At 41.4% G+C, this 18585-nt stretch overlaps 1 protein-coding gene across 1 annotated transcript in view; it reads right to left on the bottom strand.

Annotated features, from left to right (window-relative positions):
* Positions 1 to 18585, bottom strand: part of fancl (FA complementation group L) — a 33593-nt gene that overhangs the window by 1586 nt on the left and 13422 nt on the right. Inside the window, exons 7-12 of the mRNA XM_008280984.1 lie at positions 16174 to 16242; positions 9307 to 9457; positions 9039 to 9122; positions 5932 to 5977; positions 2601 to 2682; positions 1618 to 1734 (exon numbers count right to left, since the gene is read on the bottom strand). Of these exons, the coding sequence (XP_008279206.1) occupies positions 1618 to 1734; positions 2601 to 2682; positions 5932 to 5977; positions 9039 to 9122; positions 9307 to 9457; positions 16174 to 16242 (549 nt within the window). The remainder of the gene's footprint in view (positions 1 to 1617; positions 1735 to 2600; positions 2683 to 5931; positions 5978 to 9038; positions 9123 to 9306; positions 9458 to 16173; positions 16243 to 18585) is intronic.

The following is an 18585-nucleotide window of genomic DNA, read 5'->3' as shown; positions in this document are numbered from 1 at the left end:
TATTTCACCTACTATCATGAAAATGTTGAGGTGCATGAAGAGACTCCACCTGGATCACAACAGCCAATCAGTGGAGCCCCTTAACCCTTTGCGCCCCGTGACTGCTGCTAATAGCTTTGTTGCCCCCCACCTGTGCCTGCAGATCTTCCCTGGTGGTCTAAAAACACCCATAAGCCCATTTCTCCCACTGCCTCCATCTAAGCAACGCACTCAGTCTGTCAGAGCTGATGTGGGTGTAGGTCCAGGTCAGCCGCTCGGAACCCTAACCTCATACTGAACGGTATATAAAGACCGCTGCTAAAGATTCACCACTTCCTTCCACTGTACAGAAAGGGGAGCTTCCATCTTGCAGCTACAAGTCATCTGCAACCAGAGTGTGTGCAGGAGTGACTGAAGAAGAAGAATGTAAATGCAATTATGTAATGTAATTATAAAATGTAATTCTTCTTTTTAATGTCAGCTGGCGTTAGGCATGTTTCATGCTGTCGAGAAACAAAGACAACCACAGAGGCATTTGATCTGTTATGTAAGTTGAACATTTGCTACACGGGGACTTATTTGACAAAAGGCGTTTCCATCATTACCTCATGAATGTTTTTTTTTTGTGAGTTGAAAAAAAACATTTAGTAAAATCGGTGATGCTTTTTCAGATTTTGCTGTTTCAATGAACTATTTATTGATGTAATACTTGAAAATGCACATAAAAGTAAAAATAACACAACAATAGGGTGGTTGTGCAAATGATGTCACCTGTGTTAGACAGAAGCAGTCATTCCAAGATAATTTTACTTCACTTCTGGGGAGCGGCCATGTTGCCTATCTGTATACAGATGTGCGATGGACAGCAGATACAAACTAATCTGAGTGCCGACGGTTCAGTCAAAGGTTCAGGTGTGATTTTTTTTTATGATTCCTCAGTAGCAGCAGAATTATTGATATCTGGAATAAAACCTTTCACAGTGTACTTTGTGAGGTTGTTGATCTCTGTACCTCCTGATGGACCATGTGACTGGCCTTAACAGTGCTTGACATGTGAAAGCAGAGGGATTTCCCTTTAATAGAGATACGCTGCACGTAGTAATAGTTTAGTAACAATTTGTAACATTAAAAATTAATATGTGTGGTGTCTAATGGTGTGTCCACCTACATTATGACAAGTGAAGTTTGAAAAATACAGGCTCTTGGTGTAATGAGCTGCTTTCTCATAAAAAAAATATAATAAAGAAAAACTACTGAAACTTTCTTTTGGCTTCAAAAGAATCTACAAACTCAGGAGTTTGCTTATTATACACCAGTACAGTTTGAAACCTTCATATCAAATTCTCCCAAACAGTTCATATCCAGTTGTAACTAAAAGGCCAGTGCTGAACCATGACATATCATTTTAAAATGAAAAACGACGTGCGCTGATGGACAGTTAAAGGTTTGAGAAAGCCCCGCCCACTACTTCCTTCATAATGTATTATGGAAAGCTGATGTGAAAACATCTGTCTATTCTTGTCCTCACGTTTCATTATTCAGCACTGAAGTGTGTCTCTGAAGTGGAGGGAAGCCTGCTGACGTAGAAGTGAAACTCTGTGGGAGCTGCTCAGTGTGTGTGTGTGTGTGTGTCCATACCTCATAGAGACAGGCCTGGTGGAAGGGCTGGCCACAGCGAGGGTCATTACACACCTGATCAGGGATGGCAGCTTCAAGACGATAGGAGTAACAGATGCCACACTCAACACTCAAATCCTACACACACACACACACACACAGAAAACAATGACTGCAGATATTCAGCATTCTTTCTTACATGCTTTTTTTTTTTTTTTTTTTACACATATTGTGTTCACAGATGCTGAAAATTCAGGCAGCGCTTCAGTAAGCACTTAGTGATAAACCGCCCTCTTGTAAAACCTCCAGCAGCAGACATCACCCTGCAGCAGCGGGAGTTTCCTCGGCCTCTCTCGTCCCACCATCACACCTTCAACACACACTTTCTCTCTGCTCTCGTTTGCATTTTGGCGTAATGAGAAGCTCCTGATTTATTTTTTTTTCCTTTTTCTTTCTGGAGCTATCCATTAAGAGAGAGAGAGGATGGCAGGCAAAAAAAAAAAATAAATAAAAAATCAACATCTGGTCAACTCAACTTTTTTGCACTCCTCTGAATGTTAATGAAGCTGAGGCATTAATCACCGCAGCGACAGCGGATAAACACAACGCCCTTTCAACCCATCCGCAGAGAGGAGAGGGGAAAGAAAGAGTGTTTTAAAAAAAAGAGAGAGAGATAAATGGTTTTGCGTGATTAAAGCAGTTTGATAGCGCAGAGAATTCTGCCATCTTTGTTATTCTAATGATCTTATGTGTAAACAACCCAATTAAAGGGGAATTTGTGCCCACCTCTTAGAAAAAAACACAACACAGAGAAAGAAAAATATGGAAATAGACAGAAAAATAGGCAGCGGTGTACGTCCGCCCCCTTATAACTTGAAGCTGAAACAGACACACAAACAGCAGGATGAATGCATACATGTAAACACACTCACACAGCTCCTAGACGTAACCGTGATGGGAATGGACATGTTTGAAATGGAAAAGGGGGCAACTGTGTGACATACAGATTTTTCGTGGGTGGCAGGTGACGGGAATTCGATCTCCAAAACATCCCGGAGGTTGTGCAAGACGCTGGAGTCCGGGTTCCTGCCAGCAGACCACAGACAGCTCCTTCACACACTAATTAACCACATGCAAATGAGCCTGCAAAGACACTGAGGGATGATTAGGAGACTTTCACCATTGGTATATAAAAAGGAAGTGGAGGGAGAATTTCATGAGATGTGTCATGCAGGGAGGCAAATGTTATAACCTGTGGTGAAATTTAAAATCTGCACTTCGGTTCAAAATGAAGAGTAATTATGTTTTTTTTTTTCTCGCCCTGAGTGATAATCAGATGGTTCTGTGCCCTCAGAGTGGTTGAGCTGGTATGCAGGGTTCCAGTCAGACACTGGCAATGCTGTGGGATGTAAAGATACAAAGAAACCTACAAATATGGAAAAAAAACAAAACCAGCAGTTTGTTACATATGAAGTGGCTTGAAGTTGGAGGAAAGACTCTGAATGGAACTTCCTTATTTTGTGATTTTGTATGAAAGCATCTACAAAACAGGCGATAAGCAACATAATGTGACCATGACTACAGTCAGCTACACTGACTCACTTTTTAACCTACTTGTTTGCATTTTGAAAACGAGCGATGCAGAATTAGCTACCATGTTAACAGGTCCTTTCGTTACCTTTGACAAGTATCACTGATTTACTTTGGTCCTGGAGAAAACTGAAAAACCAGATGATTAGATTAGATAGAACTTTATTGATTGCCAAGAAACTTCTGAAGTGTTCCGTTCCTGCCTCAATGCATGCATATGGTGATTTACCACGTAGGCTGCAAGCCTCGTTTCTAGCCTTATTCAGCTATCCTGCTAATTACTGACTATTTACTGATACTATTGGTTCCTTTTTTTGTGAAAACTACAGGAACCAACAAGGGAAAAAATAAGACTTTTTGTTAAACTTCTGAACCCCAAAAACGTTCCAATGTGTTTAAAAGACATGTCATTAAAAAAAAAAGCAAAATTAAACTATTTATCAGCCAGAAACAGTAAAAAACTGAGACAATTCTTGGATTTTTAATTTTCTTTTAACTGCCCTTCCGTCTGTAAAGTTATACCAAATCCAAGTTTAAAATCATATTACATTAAAATCACTTGATGTCTCATCTAATAATTTGCCAAATACAAACCATCCATCCATCCATTATCTATACACCACTTAATCCTCACTAGGGTCATGGGGGGCTGGAGTCTATCCCAGCTGACTTAGGGTGAAGGCAGGGGACACCCTGGACAGGTCACCAGTCTATCACAGGGCCACACTTAGAGACAGACAACCAAGCACACTCACATTCACACCTACGGACAATTTAGAATCACCAATTAACCTCAACATGATTTTGGGAGGAAGCCGGAGAACCCACGCTGCACGGGGAGAACATGCAAACTCCACGCAGAAAGATCCCGGGTGTCCTCACTAGGACATGAATCGGCGACCTTCTTGCTGTGAGGCAACAGTGCTAACCATCACTCCACCTTGCAGCCCCAAATACAAACCAGATTCTCTGGGGGGGAAAAAAAACAAAACCAAAAACACTCCTGCACACCTTGGTGAAACCGTGAAGCCATGGCTGACTCAGCTGTGGCCAATGGTCATGTGACCAAACTTTAGGGACTTTATAGCTGAACTGCAGGCTGTGTTTAAACAGCACAGGAGAAAAGTCTGGACATAAATTAAAAAAGCATGTATTAAAATATCTAGAACATGTAGAGTCATCGTGTTTCCCAGTGTTGGAACAGCTGTGGGCACGTGGAAAAAATCTGTGCATGTTGATTGCAGGTTTTATTACTTTTTGCAACATAAACGAAAGAAAGTCAAATTTTTCCTTCATTTGTGATTTATGGAATTACAACAGTGTCATACAGCACAAGGAACATTTTCAGTTCTCTATTTCTAGTTTGTCTAGGTGTTGCTGTTTCCATAGAGGTGCACGACTTTATGTTGAAGTAAAAAATTAACCCAGAGTGTGTAAAAATGTGCCAGGAGTGAAAAAAACACTTAGTAGCTGCTTGGAGTTCAGTGGATTAATGAAACCACATTTTTTATACCTGCACTATTTTATTTTTTGCTTAGTGCAATTGGCTGATCATGCATAGATTCATACATCCAACACACACAGAGCAACACTGACTTTGACTTGAAGCTGTGTTTTTGTTGAAGCATCACTGGTCATTCACTAAATCTCAGAAGTCAGTATCCTACATTGTAGAGCAGGAAAACATTGTCTGACTGAAAAGCCAGAATTGTTTTTAAAGTTACATTTTCATTTTGATTTCAAATAATGCATTCTCTAATGACTTGGCTGCCTCGTGTATTCATTTCAACAGGCTCTGGCACTTCTGATATCAGATTAAGACGATGTGTAGCTGGTGCATCAAATGGTATTTATTTGTTCAGTTTATTTAGTTTATGTGTTAGGCGGCTGATTATGGTTAGCATATAAAATAAAAAGCTTGTCTGGTTGCACATGTATCACACTGCTGTCCTTTTGTATTTTTACTAGACAAACAGATGGCTAATAAGCACACTGCCTTTTTTTTCCCTTTTAAATGCATTTGCATCTGTTTTCTTGAACTGTTAACCCACCCTGGAGTCGATGTTGACTCTGGAAATCCTGACTGTGGCTCTTTAGCTCCTTAATGCTCCACCATGTTCACCAGCTGTTTACTGACTGGGTCCGTCTGCTGTTGGGTGCTGGGCAGGTAGCGTGCAGTGGGTCCATCTACGCTTTTCTAGCTGAAAACGAATGCTTGTTGCTGCTGGAAACAAGGCTGATGAGACTGAAGCAGAATGCTCGGTCAATGAACCAAAACAACAGCCAGAAAGATACTAAAACGCTCAATGGAAAGTCCAGAGTCTGATGATATTTCTCTGTGGTTAAAAGTGACTGCTTTTACGTTAGACATGGTCGTAGTGGTCGAAGCAAATGCAGCTTTAAACTCTTCCATTCTCATAAATGAGCCACAGATTGGGTGAGAAATCAGTATTGAGTAGATGGAGCAACACATTGCTGGTTTTGTTTTGTCCATTTGATTTGTTGACAATAACCTAAGATCACATAAAATAATCAAACTGATATATAGTCGTGTGTGTCTGTCATACACGAAATCCACTAAATTCCTCCACCTGAACTCTCAATAAGACAGTTTGAATGCTACCTTGACAATGTTTAGAAAACAGTAACTGACGATCACATAATTAGGATATTCTGCTTTAAAAACAAATGATTCTATTGGATGCTCACCCGGTCCAAACCCCACACCGAAGCACACAATCTTACCACAAGTGCATGTTGGCATTCAGCTTATTCCTCAGCGGAGTCACGACTGCAACGACAAAACAAAAGCAATTATTAGGTACAGGATGTAAATTCTAATAATAATACCAGCCTTAAATATGACACCATGTCACACATTCTAAGAATCTGCAGATACGCTATTATTGTACGTAAGCCTTGGAAAATTAGACAGTCTGTGTATATAAAAAAACACACACACTCTGCATACCCTCAAACGGCGTCTCCTATTTGACAACAGCCCGGTTCACCACAGACGGCGGCGTCACCGCTGTCAGATATGAACCATCATCGCTTCCTCTGTTCCACAGGGGAGCTTTGTCTCCGTGCAGCACTCATCACTTTCACTATTTGTTATTCCTACATGCAAAAAGCAATATTTCTGCGCGACCCCCCGTATTTGAGGGTCGCCGCCTGCCTCCCGTCTTGGTGGCTGAAGTGTGCATGTGTTTAATATCTTTTGAGTTGCATTGCTAGGCAACAGGCTAGGAGTTGCGTGACCTTGGGTTTACAGAAACAATGGCCGACAATTGACGGGGACTTAAATAGAAAGCTGGAGCCCAAGCTCGCAGGCTGGCGCCGGTGTCAGTGTGGTGCGAATGAAAACGTGCCATTCTGGAAGCAAGTCCTCTGACATGACAACACACAACAGTCAACACAACCAGTCTGGTCGAGGCTGAGACGCGCGGAGATTAGAAGAAGAAGTGCAATTCCTTTTTCATCCATGCCTGATGGCTTTTCACTGATCTGATCTGGGTAATGGTGGCACACACTAAATTTGTACTTTATTGCCTGGGCTGATCCTTGCCTGGTGGAGTATTATGTGAAAACAGGCGGGATACACACATGCTTGCAGTGATACAGGCTGCGAACCGGCAATTTGTGATGGAACAATTAGTCGGGTTATTGATCACTGTTTTTCTAAAGAATTAGTGACATTAACCTCCAATTATTTTTTTTACTTCTGAGAGATTTTAAAGACGATATGATCCTTAAAGCGGATGTCAAGGACAGTCCCCTAGACCTGCACTAAATTTAACGTGTTCTGCCTTTAGAGATGCTACACCTCTCTTCTTTGCATAATCTGGCTTGTAAACAGACAAACAAATAGGGGTCAAACAGTATGGGTTCTCCAAGGCTGGTTCCTATACACGATATATTGTTACGATTACCAACATGAACAAAGAAAATCCTGATATTTAAATTTGGAACATAAACTCCAAGACAAAACTTCACTGAAAAGCCTTTGTTCAGTAATGTTTTAGATATGTTTAATTAAAGGAGAACTTTTCAACTTTTATCCTTCAGTGTTCATGTATAGGGGCTGCCAGATGACTCCGTGGTTAGCATTGTTGCCTCGCAGCAAGAAGGTCGCCGGTTCGCGGACACCTGGGATCTTTTTGTGTGGAGTCTGCATGTTCTCCCCGTGCAGCGTGGTTTCTCTCCGGGTTCTCCGGCTTCCTCCCACAGTTCAAAAACATGTTGAGGTTAATTGGTGATTCTAAATTGTCCGTAGGTGTGAATGTGAGTGTGCTTGGTTGTCTGTCTCTACGTGTGGCCCTGTGATAGACTGGTGACCTGTCCAGGGTGTCCCCTGCCTTCACCCTGAGTCAGCTGGGATAGACTCCAGCCCCCCATGACCCTAGTGAGGATTAAGTGGTGCATAGATAATGGATGGATGTTCATGGCTGTTACTTGTGCTGTGTAAAAAATCAGAAAAACACCTACTAAATTTGAGATCTGACAATCGGTCAGGCTAACAATTGCTTAGCCTGTTTAAACAAATGTCACTGTCCACATAAATGATGTCAAACAACCCGAGACATAAAATAGCTCTACTTGGGTCCCTTTATTAGGACACAGGCCCAAGTCACAGCAAACTTTATGACTGAAATCAATGGATTGAATAAAACTGTAGCAGTCGTTGGATTTGCAAGTAGAATCCCATGAAACATTTGTAGTGATTTTCCAGTTTTGATGACATTTAACACATGAATTTGCTTTTTTTTTTTTTTGTCAAGTTACTGATTTTTAGAGTTCTATATCTGTCTCCCCTTTCTGACAGATTTTACAGACTGGATTTCTCATTATAATCTCTCGAAGCAGTGTCACTGACAGTCGCTAAAAGCCAGAGTGTGTGTCACAGTAAAAAGCAAGTGAACATTATTATTACTATTATTTTATTTTTACCCGGGTTTTGCCACCTCTGCACAGATCCTGGCCCAGATTTTAGTGGAGCTTGTTGGAGCTGTTCACAGCCCGAAAAAAAACAAAAAAAACAAAACCTCCTCCTGCTCGTTGTTGAAAAATAAATACATGGCTTAATTTATATATTGATTTACGAATGCTAATTGTGTTAATCTTCAAAAAAAAAGAAATAACTGAGCATTCATCAAAGCTACAGCAACAAAGAACAGTGTCCCTCAAACAAGAGCAGATGTTTTGTTTGCTGCATTTATGTGCTTTGAGATGTAAATGCAATGAAATCTCAGTTCTGTTTCAGTGTGTTAATAATACAGAGAGACAGGCTTATTATTCCTTTGTTAGAAATGAGGAAGGCACAGATTTGCACGTGCTATTTTCTGGGTTACAATAAATACACGCATTTAAACTGTTTTTCGGTGTGTGTGTGTGTGTGTGTGTGGGGAGGGTCTGGTTATGATTCCAGAGTAGATTCCATCAGTCCTACTTGACAGCTGACCTGCTGACCTGAGACTGAAAAAACTCATCAGACAGTCTAAGATTAGAGAAGCTGTAATGTTTGCTACATTGCGTGACCCCGACGGAGGAGTTGTCGCCTATTTCATGAGGAAGCGGACAACTGCTGACCAGACACTCTGTTTCTGTCAGCTGTTGATTCTTTTCATCACTGTCACCTGGCTTTGTCACCTGAAAACCCTAAAAGTAGCTTAAATGTTGCTCACAACCCTCACAGCTACTCAATAAGTGTATTATAATGAGGAGAGGATTTCCCATGCTATAATACGGTGTGTCAGTTTTGGGGGTGTAATAGTGCAGATACACTTCTTATGCTCTTGCACTGCCTGAAAACACACTTTGAAGTGTTGCCATGTCTCTGGGGTCCTACCCACCATGCTCTGCTCCCAGCAGGCAGCACTCTGGCAGCATCTTTGGGTGTCTGGGATCCACCTCCACTTTGATGGATATGTTGTTTCCTGCACACACAGACGGGGACACACTTGTTACTCCCTTATCATATGGACTGATAAGTATCGGCGTAGGTGTGATATTCAGTTGCGTGGTCAACATTAACCTGTGAAGTCCAAAGAGACAATGTGCGGTGCATATACTGTGTAGTGCCTGACATCCAGAGTTAGCATCCAACGTGTTAAACTGTACCGATGGCAATTCGCCTCATGGTGTCGGACTGGCAGGGCTTTTCTGGCTCCAGAATCCAAGTCTTGTTGTCAATCTCATCCAGAACATCCCAGAACTCTGTCAGAGACTCCAGAACCAGCAGAAACTGGCTGTGGAGCTGCTTCAGAGTACTCTAGAAAACCAGACCAGAGGAGGCACAGCGGTTAGTTACAGAGGTGAGAGTAATTCTGCAGCAGCAGTCAGTTAAGGTTCTGTTATATGGTTCTAAGTGGAGGTGTCATTTGTATGACTGCAAGTTGGTAACACTCCAGAATTTGATTTATTTGCAGACATCATAAAATAGAAAGATGTTGTTTTTCCTCAGTACTTCAGGAAAAACAGCTACTTTCTTTTTGTAAGTTAGATGAGAAGGTTAACCCTCCTATTACCTTCAAATTTACTGACATCTTTTATCCTTGGGTTCAATTTCCATCCATCCATTATCTATACACCGTTTAATCCTTTCTAGTGCAGGGCTACACTTAGAGACAGACAACCAAGCACACTCACATTCACACCTACGGACAATTTACAATCACCAATTAACCTCAGCATGTTGTTGGACTGTGTGGGAGGAAGCTGGAGAACCCGGAGAGAACCCACGCTGCACGTGGAGAACATGCAAACTCCACACAGAAAGATCCCGGTGTAGTAATGCGAACCGGTGACCTTCTTGCTGCGAGGCAACGATGCTACCCACCAAGCCACCTTGCAGCCCCTGGGTTTAATTTGACCCCAGCAATTTAAACCTTCAGAAAATACCATAAATAAAATTGTTAACCAAGGTTACGTGTAAATAGCCCTTTAAAGAAAACTGAAAAAAATGACGTCAATGACTTATTTAGAGATGTTAAACATTGAATGGAGTCAAACTGACCTCAAAGACAATAGGAGGGTTAATGACAGTCTAATGTTTGTGTCAGTACAGATCTGGACTAAAGTTATCTTAACTTAGCATAAAGACTAGAAGCTGGAGAAACCCTGGTGCCCCCACCAGGACACGAACCGGTGACATTCTTGCTGTGAGGCAACAGTGCTATCCACCGAGTCACCTTGCAGCCCCGTTGTAATAGTTTTTGATTTTCACTGGCACAGTCTCTGAACTCTTGACCCCAGGGCTTTGTGCCAGGTGGACCTCTACAGGGAGGTGCTCAAGGGGTGTCTTTATAACTGCCTCCTCTCAATGTGGAGAAGCAGTGGATGTGCTCTGAGCTCCTCAGAGATTTCTAAACTTCTCATCCAATCTCACAGAATATGCCAAGCCACCCCATAGAGAAAAAATATTCAAGCTGCTTGTATTTGTCATCTTTATCTTCTAGTCATTTCCCCAAAATTCACAACCATATAGGGACGTAGAGCGAATTGTGAGCTTTGCCTTAGAGTTCATCTCCCTATTCACCAGTAGGGTTGGGTATAACCACTACATCACTGCATAAGCTCCACCAAACCTATGGTTGATCTTATATTCCCTTTTCCCATCACTCAAACAAGACCAAAAGACACAAGATAAACTTCTTCACGTGATAGGCTCTGCCCCTTCACCTGAGGGAATTCTACCACCCTCTTCTGAGAGAGTACTATGGTCTCTGATTTGGATGTGTTGATCCACATCCCAGCTGCATCATGCTCAGCCACAGAGAGATAATCAATTAATTTTCACATTCCATTATTGTGGATAATTCCATATTTCCATTATTTCATTACTAGCTGGTTGGAGAACACTGAAAAGCTGTGAATGTAAATGCAGAGGTCCCCTACTGCCACGTTTCATTAGAGGAAACTGGATTGAACTGGAAGTGCAGATAGCAAATGACCAGTAGGTAAAAACTGTAACAACTTAAGGCGCACACACATGTTCACATGCATACACACACACAGAGAAGAGAAAGGGAGGCTGATAAAGGTGTGGGAGAGGAATACAGATGGAATGAGAGGGAAAAAATTAGGGGAAAAAATGAACCAAAAATTATGGGTCATTGTGCCAGCACAGTGCACACAATTAAGCATCGTCCAGGTGCTGAGAGCCTCAGCAATTACAGCCCAATTAATGCCAGAGGTATGATTATGGTTACAGCTCAGGATAACTACGCTAGGCCCAGTTCAGAAAGAAGAAAAAAAAAAAAAAAAGGAAGAAGAGCTGGTAATTGAATTCCTGCTGCATCTGAGAGAAGAACATGAGTGAGAGCGGAAGACTCTAGGAAAGTATGAAAGAGACTGAATCTGAGCTGAGATTTGCTAATTGGCCATCTCAATCAGTCCTCTTTATCTATTTATGATATCTCTGACTGACCTCAATTTAGCTCCTGAAAGCAGTCGGGCTGAAAGAATTCACTCCTCTTTGCTCAGATGCTGTTAAACTTCACAGTTTTTAACCCTTTTTTTTGTAACTTCTTCTCTCATTGAGCAGCTATTATTATTCACTCGCTATTGTAGAAATACCCCAGACTACTGCCATCCTATCTTTTTAGAATTGCAAGAGAACACACATGATGTGGCCGTGTGAGTTGTTGCTGTGTGAATATATGCGTTAGAAGCTAAATGTAAATATGTTATAAGGGACTGTAGGCATGCCCACTGTAATCTGTATGCAAAACATGAAGCGCAGAGCACAATCAGGTAAAGTGATTGTTAATTAGTGGTTTATAAAGTATGTCAGCGAGACTGGCTTTCTGTATTGCTTTTTTTTTTTTTTGCGATAAACACAGGCCAACAAAGTAAAATGTGTTTTCAGTGTCTTACAGAACTATCTGAGGAACACTCAAGCTTAAATGCTGATCCTGACTCATAATGTCATTTACATGTGAAATTCAGATTTTTACTGTTTATTTACACAGAACAGCCAAAACATTCTCCCCTCTCACAGAAGAAGCAAATAACACTGATTATCTGGAAGGTCTAGGAGGTAGAAAACTGGTTCATTAGCACTCCAATCAACCCCAACTGGAATAACCCAGGGCTAAGAAACATGGTATTGGATGTTAACTGAATAGCCACTTCTTTTAGTCAACTTTACTCAAATTTTCAAATTTCTAGAAGAACTTGCGCTGACAGATTCTGTTGTTGGAAGTCCAAATTAGCCTACATCGATCTGACAGTAGAACATTTGCATGTATAAAGCCAGGTGAAGAATTCCCACAACATTGCATTGAGGAGGTAAAGCACAAGGAGCACCAATGTACTGAGGAAGTATGGATGCAGACTGAAAAAGAAAAAAAAAAAAAGCCAAAAAAATAAAAATCATTCACACAACAGAAGTTCATTTCTCTGTATAAAATGATCTTATGCATAGCAGCCATCTGCTGAAAAACATTTTGCCCAAGACAAAATCAAAGCATTAGAATGGACCTCCCAGAGCCCTGACCTAAATCCCATAGAGCATCCATGGTGAAAAACATTTCAGCTCGTCTATGCTGTGGTGTAGATTAGCTGAAAGCTTTGCTGGCCGTAACATGGACAGAACTTTGACCACAGCTGTTATAGAAACTGCTTGATTCTATGGCCAGATGTTGTCCAGCTGCTCTAAAAGCTAAAGGATGGCCAACTAAAGACTAAAACCTAACTGCATAACTGTGACTTTAGTGAGGCCCCTGTGGGGATTTCAAGTACGTTTTTGCCTTCACTCTGTACTGCATATCTGTAGTTTTAGCCCTGTGATAGATGGTGGACCTGTCCAGGCTGTACTGTACCGCTGGTCCAGTGTCAGCTGGGATTGGCTTTAGCCCCCGTGACACTCTTTGGGATAAAGTGGTATAGCTAATGAATGGATAGATCAAAATCCATAGTTCTATCATATAAAATCTGTCTTCTTTTTTTGCTTAACTAGTGTACTTGTGGGCTGCAAGGTGGAGCGGTGGTTAGCACCATTGCCTCGCAGCAAGAAGGTTGCCGGTTCACATCCCGGTGAGGACACCCAGGATCTTTTTGCATTGGGTTTGCATGTTCTCCCCATGTAGCGTGGGTTCTCTCTGGGTTCTAAGTCAGCTGGGATAGGCTCCAGCTCCCCCGTGACCCTCGCGAGGATTAAGCGGTGTGTAGATAATGGATGGATGGATGGATGGATGGATGGATGGATGGATGGATAGATAATGGATGGATGGATGGATGGATGGATGGATGGACGGATAGTGTGTAGATAATGCTATGAAATCTATAGCTATTTAAGTGTGGCTTAACTGTCAAAATACATTTAACAACCTTTGCATATTCTCCTGGACAATATAGCCATGTTTTTAATTCAGGAAATGTACACATAGTAGGCTGTCTGCATCAAGAACAAGCACAACCAACACACTATGATGTGTATTCAACAGGAGCTTTGGTGTCCACTGTTCACCCAGCCAGTCACACACACCTCTCACATTTTTATTCACCCTAAAACTTCCTTCATCTCACAATACATGCACTTTTTAGTTGTTAAAAAACACTTTATAGCTGCTTGCAAGCGCAAAAGACACGGGGACACACACACACACACACACAATGAGGTTTATTTCGCTTCCCATTCTAGTTCCACACAAATGCACAGAGTGGCACGTCTTGGCCCTGCAACAGAGCAGGCAATAATTACTCATTCAAATGAACATGTCAGGACTGCCGACAGACAGGCCCTTCCCCCTGCCACACACACACACACACACACACACACACACACACACACGCGCATGCACACACATCCTTCACACACAAGACAAAAAACACACTTGGCGCAGATGCAGGCACGTACACACATGTACATATACACACACGCACACTTCATGTTGCAGTGTGGGAGAGATCCATCAACGGCCCAGCAGGCAGACAGGCTCCATACGGTAGCGCTGTTCTAAGCTGGTCCTCACTGTACGCCTGCCATGTATCAGCTCGGCAACACACACACACACACGCAAACACACACACTAGCATTTCTCTCCTCAAATTCTCTTTCTCACCATTCTCTCTGATTTTTGCCTACATCGTCGCTCAACACACACACACGTATGTGCGACATATGCATTCCACAGCTCTTTACACTCCAAACAAATCCTCACTCCCATGGTCCAAAATTCAAATGGGTCTTTACAAAGGTAGACATTAGCAACACACTAGGGAAGACCAGTTCAGTGTAATGCTCAGATATAGAGCAGTAGACAATATGACTGTAACTGTAAAAAAAACGAAGACATCCGACATCCATGTGTGTGTGTGAGACTGAGTAAGTGACACTCAGACTCAGAGGCAGTGACAGAGATGAAAAGCAGCGCTGGAGTTAAAGAACCAAAACAACAATAACGAGTAGGCAAAGAGACGTAAAGAGCCCACAGCTGGTTTTACATCAAAGCACTTTTTATGCCAATTATAGTGGAGTAAAATTTAAAGGGGCTGAAGGAAAACGTCTTAATAGAGCAGGTGGAGATGTATTTTGTCAAATTATGCAATAGGTAGCAAAGGATGAGTCAAGTGTATGTATTTAGACCTTAATCAGAGTTTGAATCTCAAAGGGCTTAAAAAAAAACATCAAATTACAAAACTCTGAGGGTTAACAGTAAAGAATTTTAAAGGTATCAAATACATTTGACTCATAAATAAGGTTATGCACTTCACGCAATCGGCTGTTTCTCATAACGTAATTTGTTATGGCCTTTAAAATGATTAGGTTCCTGGTTGTAGTACTACTTCTACAAGCTTCGCCCACTGTCACTCACAGAAGGGGACAAAAGAATGTAAAAAACATCCATCCATCCATCCATTATCTATACACCGCTTAATCCTCACGAAGGTCGCGGGGGGCTGGAGCCTATCCCAGCTGACTTAGGACGAAGGCAGGGGACACCCTGGACAGGTCACCAGTCTATCACAGGGCTACATGTAAAAAACAGTTATTGTGAAATCTGAATGATTAAATGCAGGTGATATCTATAGCAGGACTGTTGTTAACCCTTTGCTCCAAGCATGAACTGAATACAGCCTGAATGGGAGAGCTGCAGATGCTATTTAAGGCTGAAACAAGCACTACTGTCTGCCACCATGAAACTAAATAGGACTCTAAGTGGGGGTGAGTCAATAATCCAGCAATTTAGTTATGGAAAGCATGATGATAAGCAAAATCTGCATGATGGTTTCTATGCCAGATTGCTATAAAAATAAAAGGGCAGGAAGTAGAACTCACATGTAGTCCTGTTTTAAAGGTCTACAACCAACCTGAATTTTGTTTTTTCAAGACAAGTCCTGAATGCGCTCCAAAAAAAAAAAAAAAAGAAGAAGAAGCTACAATTCATTAAAACAATTTGATGACTTTATTTAATCTGTTGATGAAGACCATGTGAGATTTTTGGATCTCCTGGACAGAGATTTTCTCAGCACGATACACACAGCTCCTGTCAGAAAGACTTTCATTTGGAAAGTGTTTAAGAACTTTGCAGGAATAAGTGCAGAATTGTAGTGTACTTGAAATATCAATTAGTGTTTTTTCACTACTATTCTGCAAAAAAGGGACCTTTAAATGCAAAATCTGTAAATGTTAAAAACATATTTGGTGTTATGTTGATGCTCAGTTTGTAACAGTCGGTAACACTTTGCTTTAGTCAAGTGAAATGTAGCAGCATGTTGTCAGTGCGAGCAAACTTCTCCATTTACTTAGTGTTAATAATAATGGAGTGTATGTATTCTATGCTGTTCTGATCAACACAACACTATTGTGATTCATCATCTGTACAGTGGAACCGGAGTCATGTGAGAAACGTGAAGCTAAAGGTGAGTACGTCAGGAGTATTTCTTGTGCGTCCCTGCTCTTGTCTCACAATTTCATTCCTTCCATAATACTTAAGGCAGCATTTCAAATGTCTAAATAAAACAGTAGACAGATGTACATACCTGAGCAGTCCATGTTAAAGCCAAAGGGAGTGGCAGGTCAGCTGAGCATTCAGGAGCCTCCACAGGGTGCTGTGGGTGTAGAAGACGGGTTAATTGTGTAGCATACATTAAAGCTTTATTGAAACATAAAAGCTACCTGATCCTCAGAATCCCTGGGTGGAAAAAAAAAATCTGGAAGAGGAGGCCACGGACTGTAATTTTGAACTGTCTTGATAATGTATTAAAATACATTTGCCATTTATGTTGTTCTTTCCTTTTAGCAGTTCCTTTTCACATGATCATTCTATGTTGGCAAGATTACTAAAATCAGCTTAAAAACTGTGCTAAAGGTGTTATGCGGCATTGGTTGGTAAGCGATATACCCTATTCAGATAAATACTATAAAGAAATGTTTGACTGTTAAGGCCAACAAACCTCATGCTTTGTCATGTCTTTGTCATGCTATTTTATTCTATGAAGTGTTTTAGTCATGTCATACTTTTGTCATCTCATCTTTGTATGTCAAAGTTACAAATTTAGAAGTTTAGTTTTTCCATGAGAATAATCATTTCCAGCCTTAAAATGTCTTAGATGTAACTCTACACCTTTTCTGTCTTTACAATCTGTGACTCTGAATTCCCTGCCAACCTCCACTTCATCCACCCCTCCCCGCTCACTGCAGTTCAAGCACACCAGCTCACTTACAACTATGCTCAGGTATTGTAAAACTCGTCTATGCTACACAATGGCAAGTTGTTGTATTGGCGTTATTCAGCCTTACATGATAGAACCAGGGTTCTGAAGAAGAAGAATGGCACCGAAATCCTAATCTGCAGTTTGGCAGGATTGGTTCTTGTTACGTATAAAACCTCTGCATTCTGAATCTATGGTTTAGAGACTGTCATCAGCTCACTGCAGCTACAAGCTGGAAATGTTCAGCTCTTCCAGCATAGACAACACCATATGAACATGCTAACAAGGTTTAAAAAAAAGAAGAAATGAACCATTCACTAAACCTCTTGTTCTGTCAACAACTGGCCAATCATAGTTTAGTAACAGTAACAAGATGCAGCTTTTGGTTTCTCCACATGCCACAGCAGTCTGCATGTGCTGTAGGAGGTCAATCTTCCACAATTGAAGAGTTTGAAAGATTATATCCTGTTTAAATCCAAAATCTAAATCAAAGAGCAACCTGTAGGAAAATACCTTTATGTTGGATCTATAAATTTAAGTGAGCCCTTCCAATAAAGGCAATCCCACTCGTCCCAAATGTTTTTGCCGTGTTATCAACAATCAATGCCTATTTATTTTAAACCATCTTTTCTTTAAAACACTACAGAAGACTCTGGCATTACTGCCCGCTGGCTTCGTGTGTTGCTCAAGTCTTACTAAGTCTTCAATAAGAAGCTTTGGTCAGTACGTGAGCCAGACTTCCTCTCGCTGTTCACCTTCACCATCCCACTACTCTCCGTCCTTCCCTTGTTCTCGTCCTCTCTCACTCCCCTGCCTTCCAAACCTCCATGAGTCCGTGCCAGTGCTGCCTCCTCCCTAGCTGTGCATGGTGAGGGATGACCTGGCGCTGGTTCTGGTGGAAGCAGCTGGAGCACAGGGAGGGCTCTGAGCTATTTTTACATGGTGCCAGAGGGGTGAGAGAGGGGGGCCAGGTGGGCAGGTGGGCACAGAGTGGGGTCCCACCACCCTCCCTTTTCCCCAGTGGATGTCATCTGGGCTTAGGTAAGCACCACCTCACTACACCACCCACTATGCCCAGAATATGCAACCCCACTCTGAGCAACTTCCACTTCTGCCAGCGACTAGATGCTTCATGTTGACATAGATTTTGAAGTCAAAGGCAGGGCTGAGACACATGAAAATATAACCTTTACATATTAGCCGTTTCAGAGTATTTTTGAGTTGATACTTTAACCTCAACAGTTTTTTTTCCTTTTGTTTTGTACATTTTCAAGTCCTAATAACTCCAGCTGCCAGTGACATTAGAAGGCATGACCACTTAATATGCGAGGACCCTAAAATTTTAGCAGGACAACTTTGGTCATATTTTCAGTTTAACACTGTTGTCACAAAGTTAATTACTGAGATCTAAAACACTAAAGAGAAGCCAGATGGGGAAAGAATTATTCTTTAAATGTCCTCTCCAGTCCTGCATTAAGACAGTAAAAATGACTCTGCTTAAAAAAAAATGTGTCTAATCTATTATTTCCACAAAAAAATGACATTTATGACATGTACTGCACATTTTTTTTAGGTTTAACTGCTCAAAATAAGACTTCTCCATCACTACAAAGTCCATTCCTATTCTGTGTGTGACAAGCTATAAGCTGCATTTATCGCTTCCTTAAGTAGCTCGCTGCAATTTGATTGACATTCAAAATATTTTTAATGTAAGGTGTCTTAAAATGAGTCTTAAGCTCA

Source organism: Stegastes partitus, unplaced genomic scaffold (genome assembly GCF_000690725.1).
Source record: "Stegastes partitus isolate 25-593 unplaced genomic scaffold, Stegastes_partitus-1.0.2 Scaffold217, whole genome shotgun sequence".
In the NCBI taxonomy this organism is placed as follows: Eukaryota; Metazoa; Chordata; class Actinopteri; family Pomacentridae; genus Stegastes; species Stegastes partitus.
Note: the sequence above shows the minus strand (reverse complement) of the source record. Positions and strands in the feature narration are given on the sequence as shown.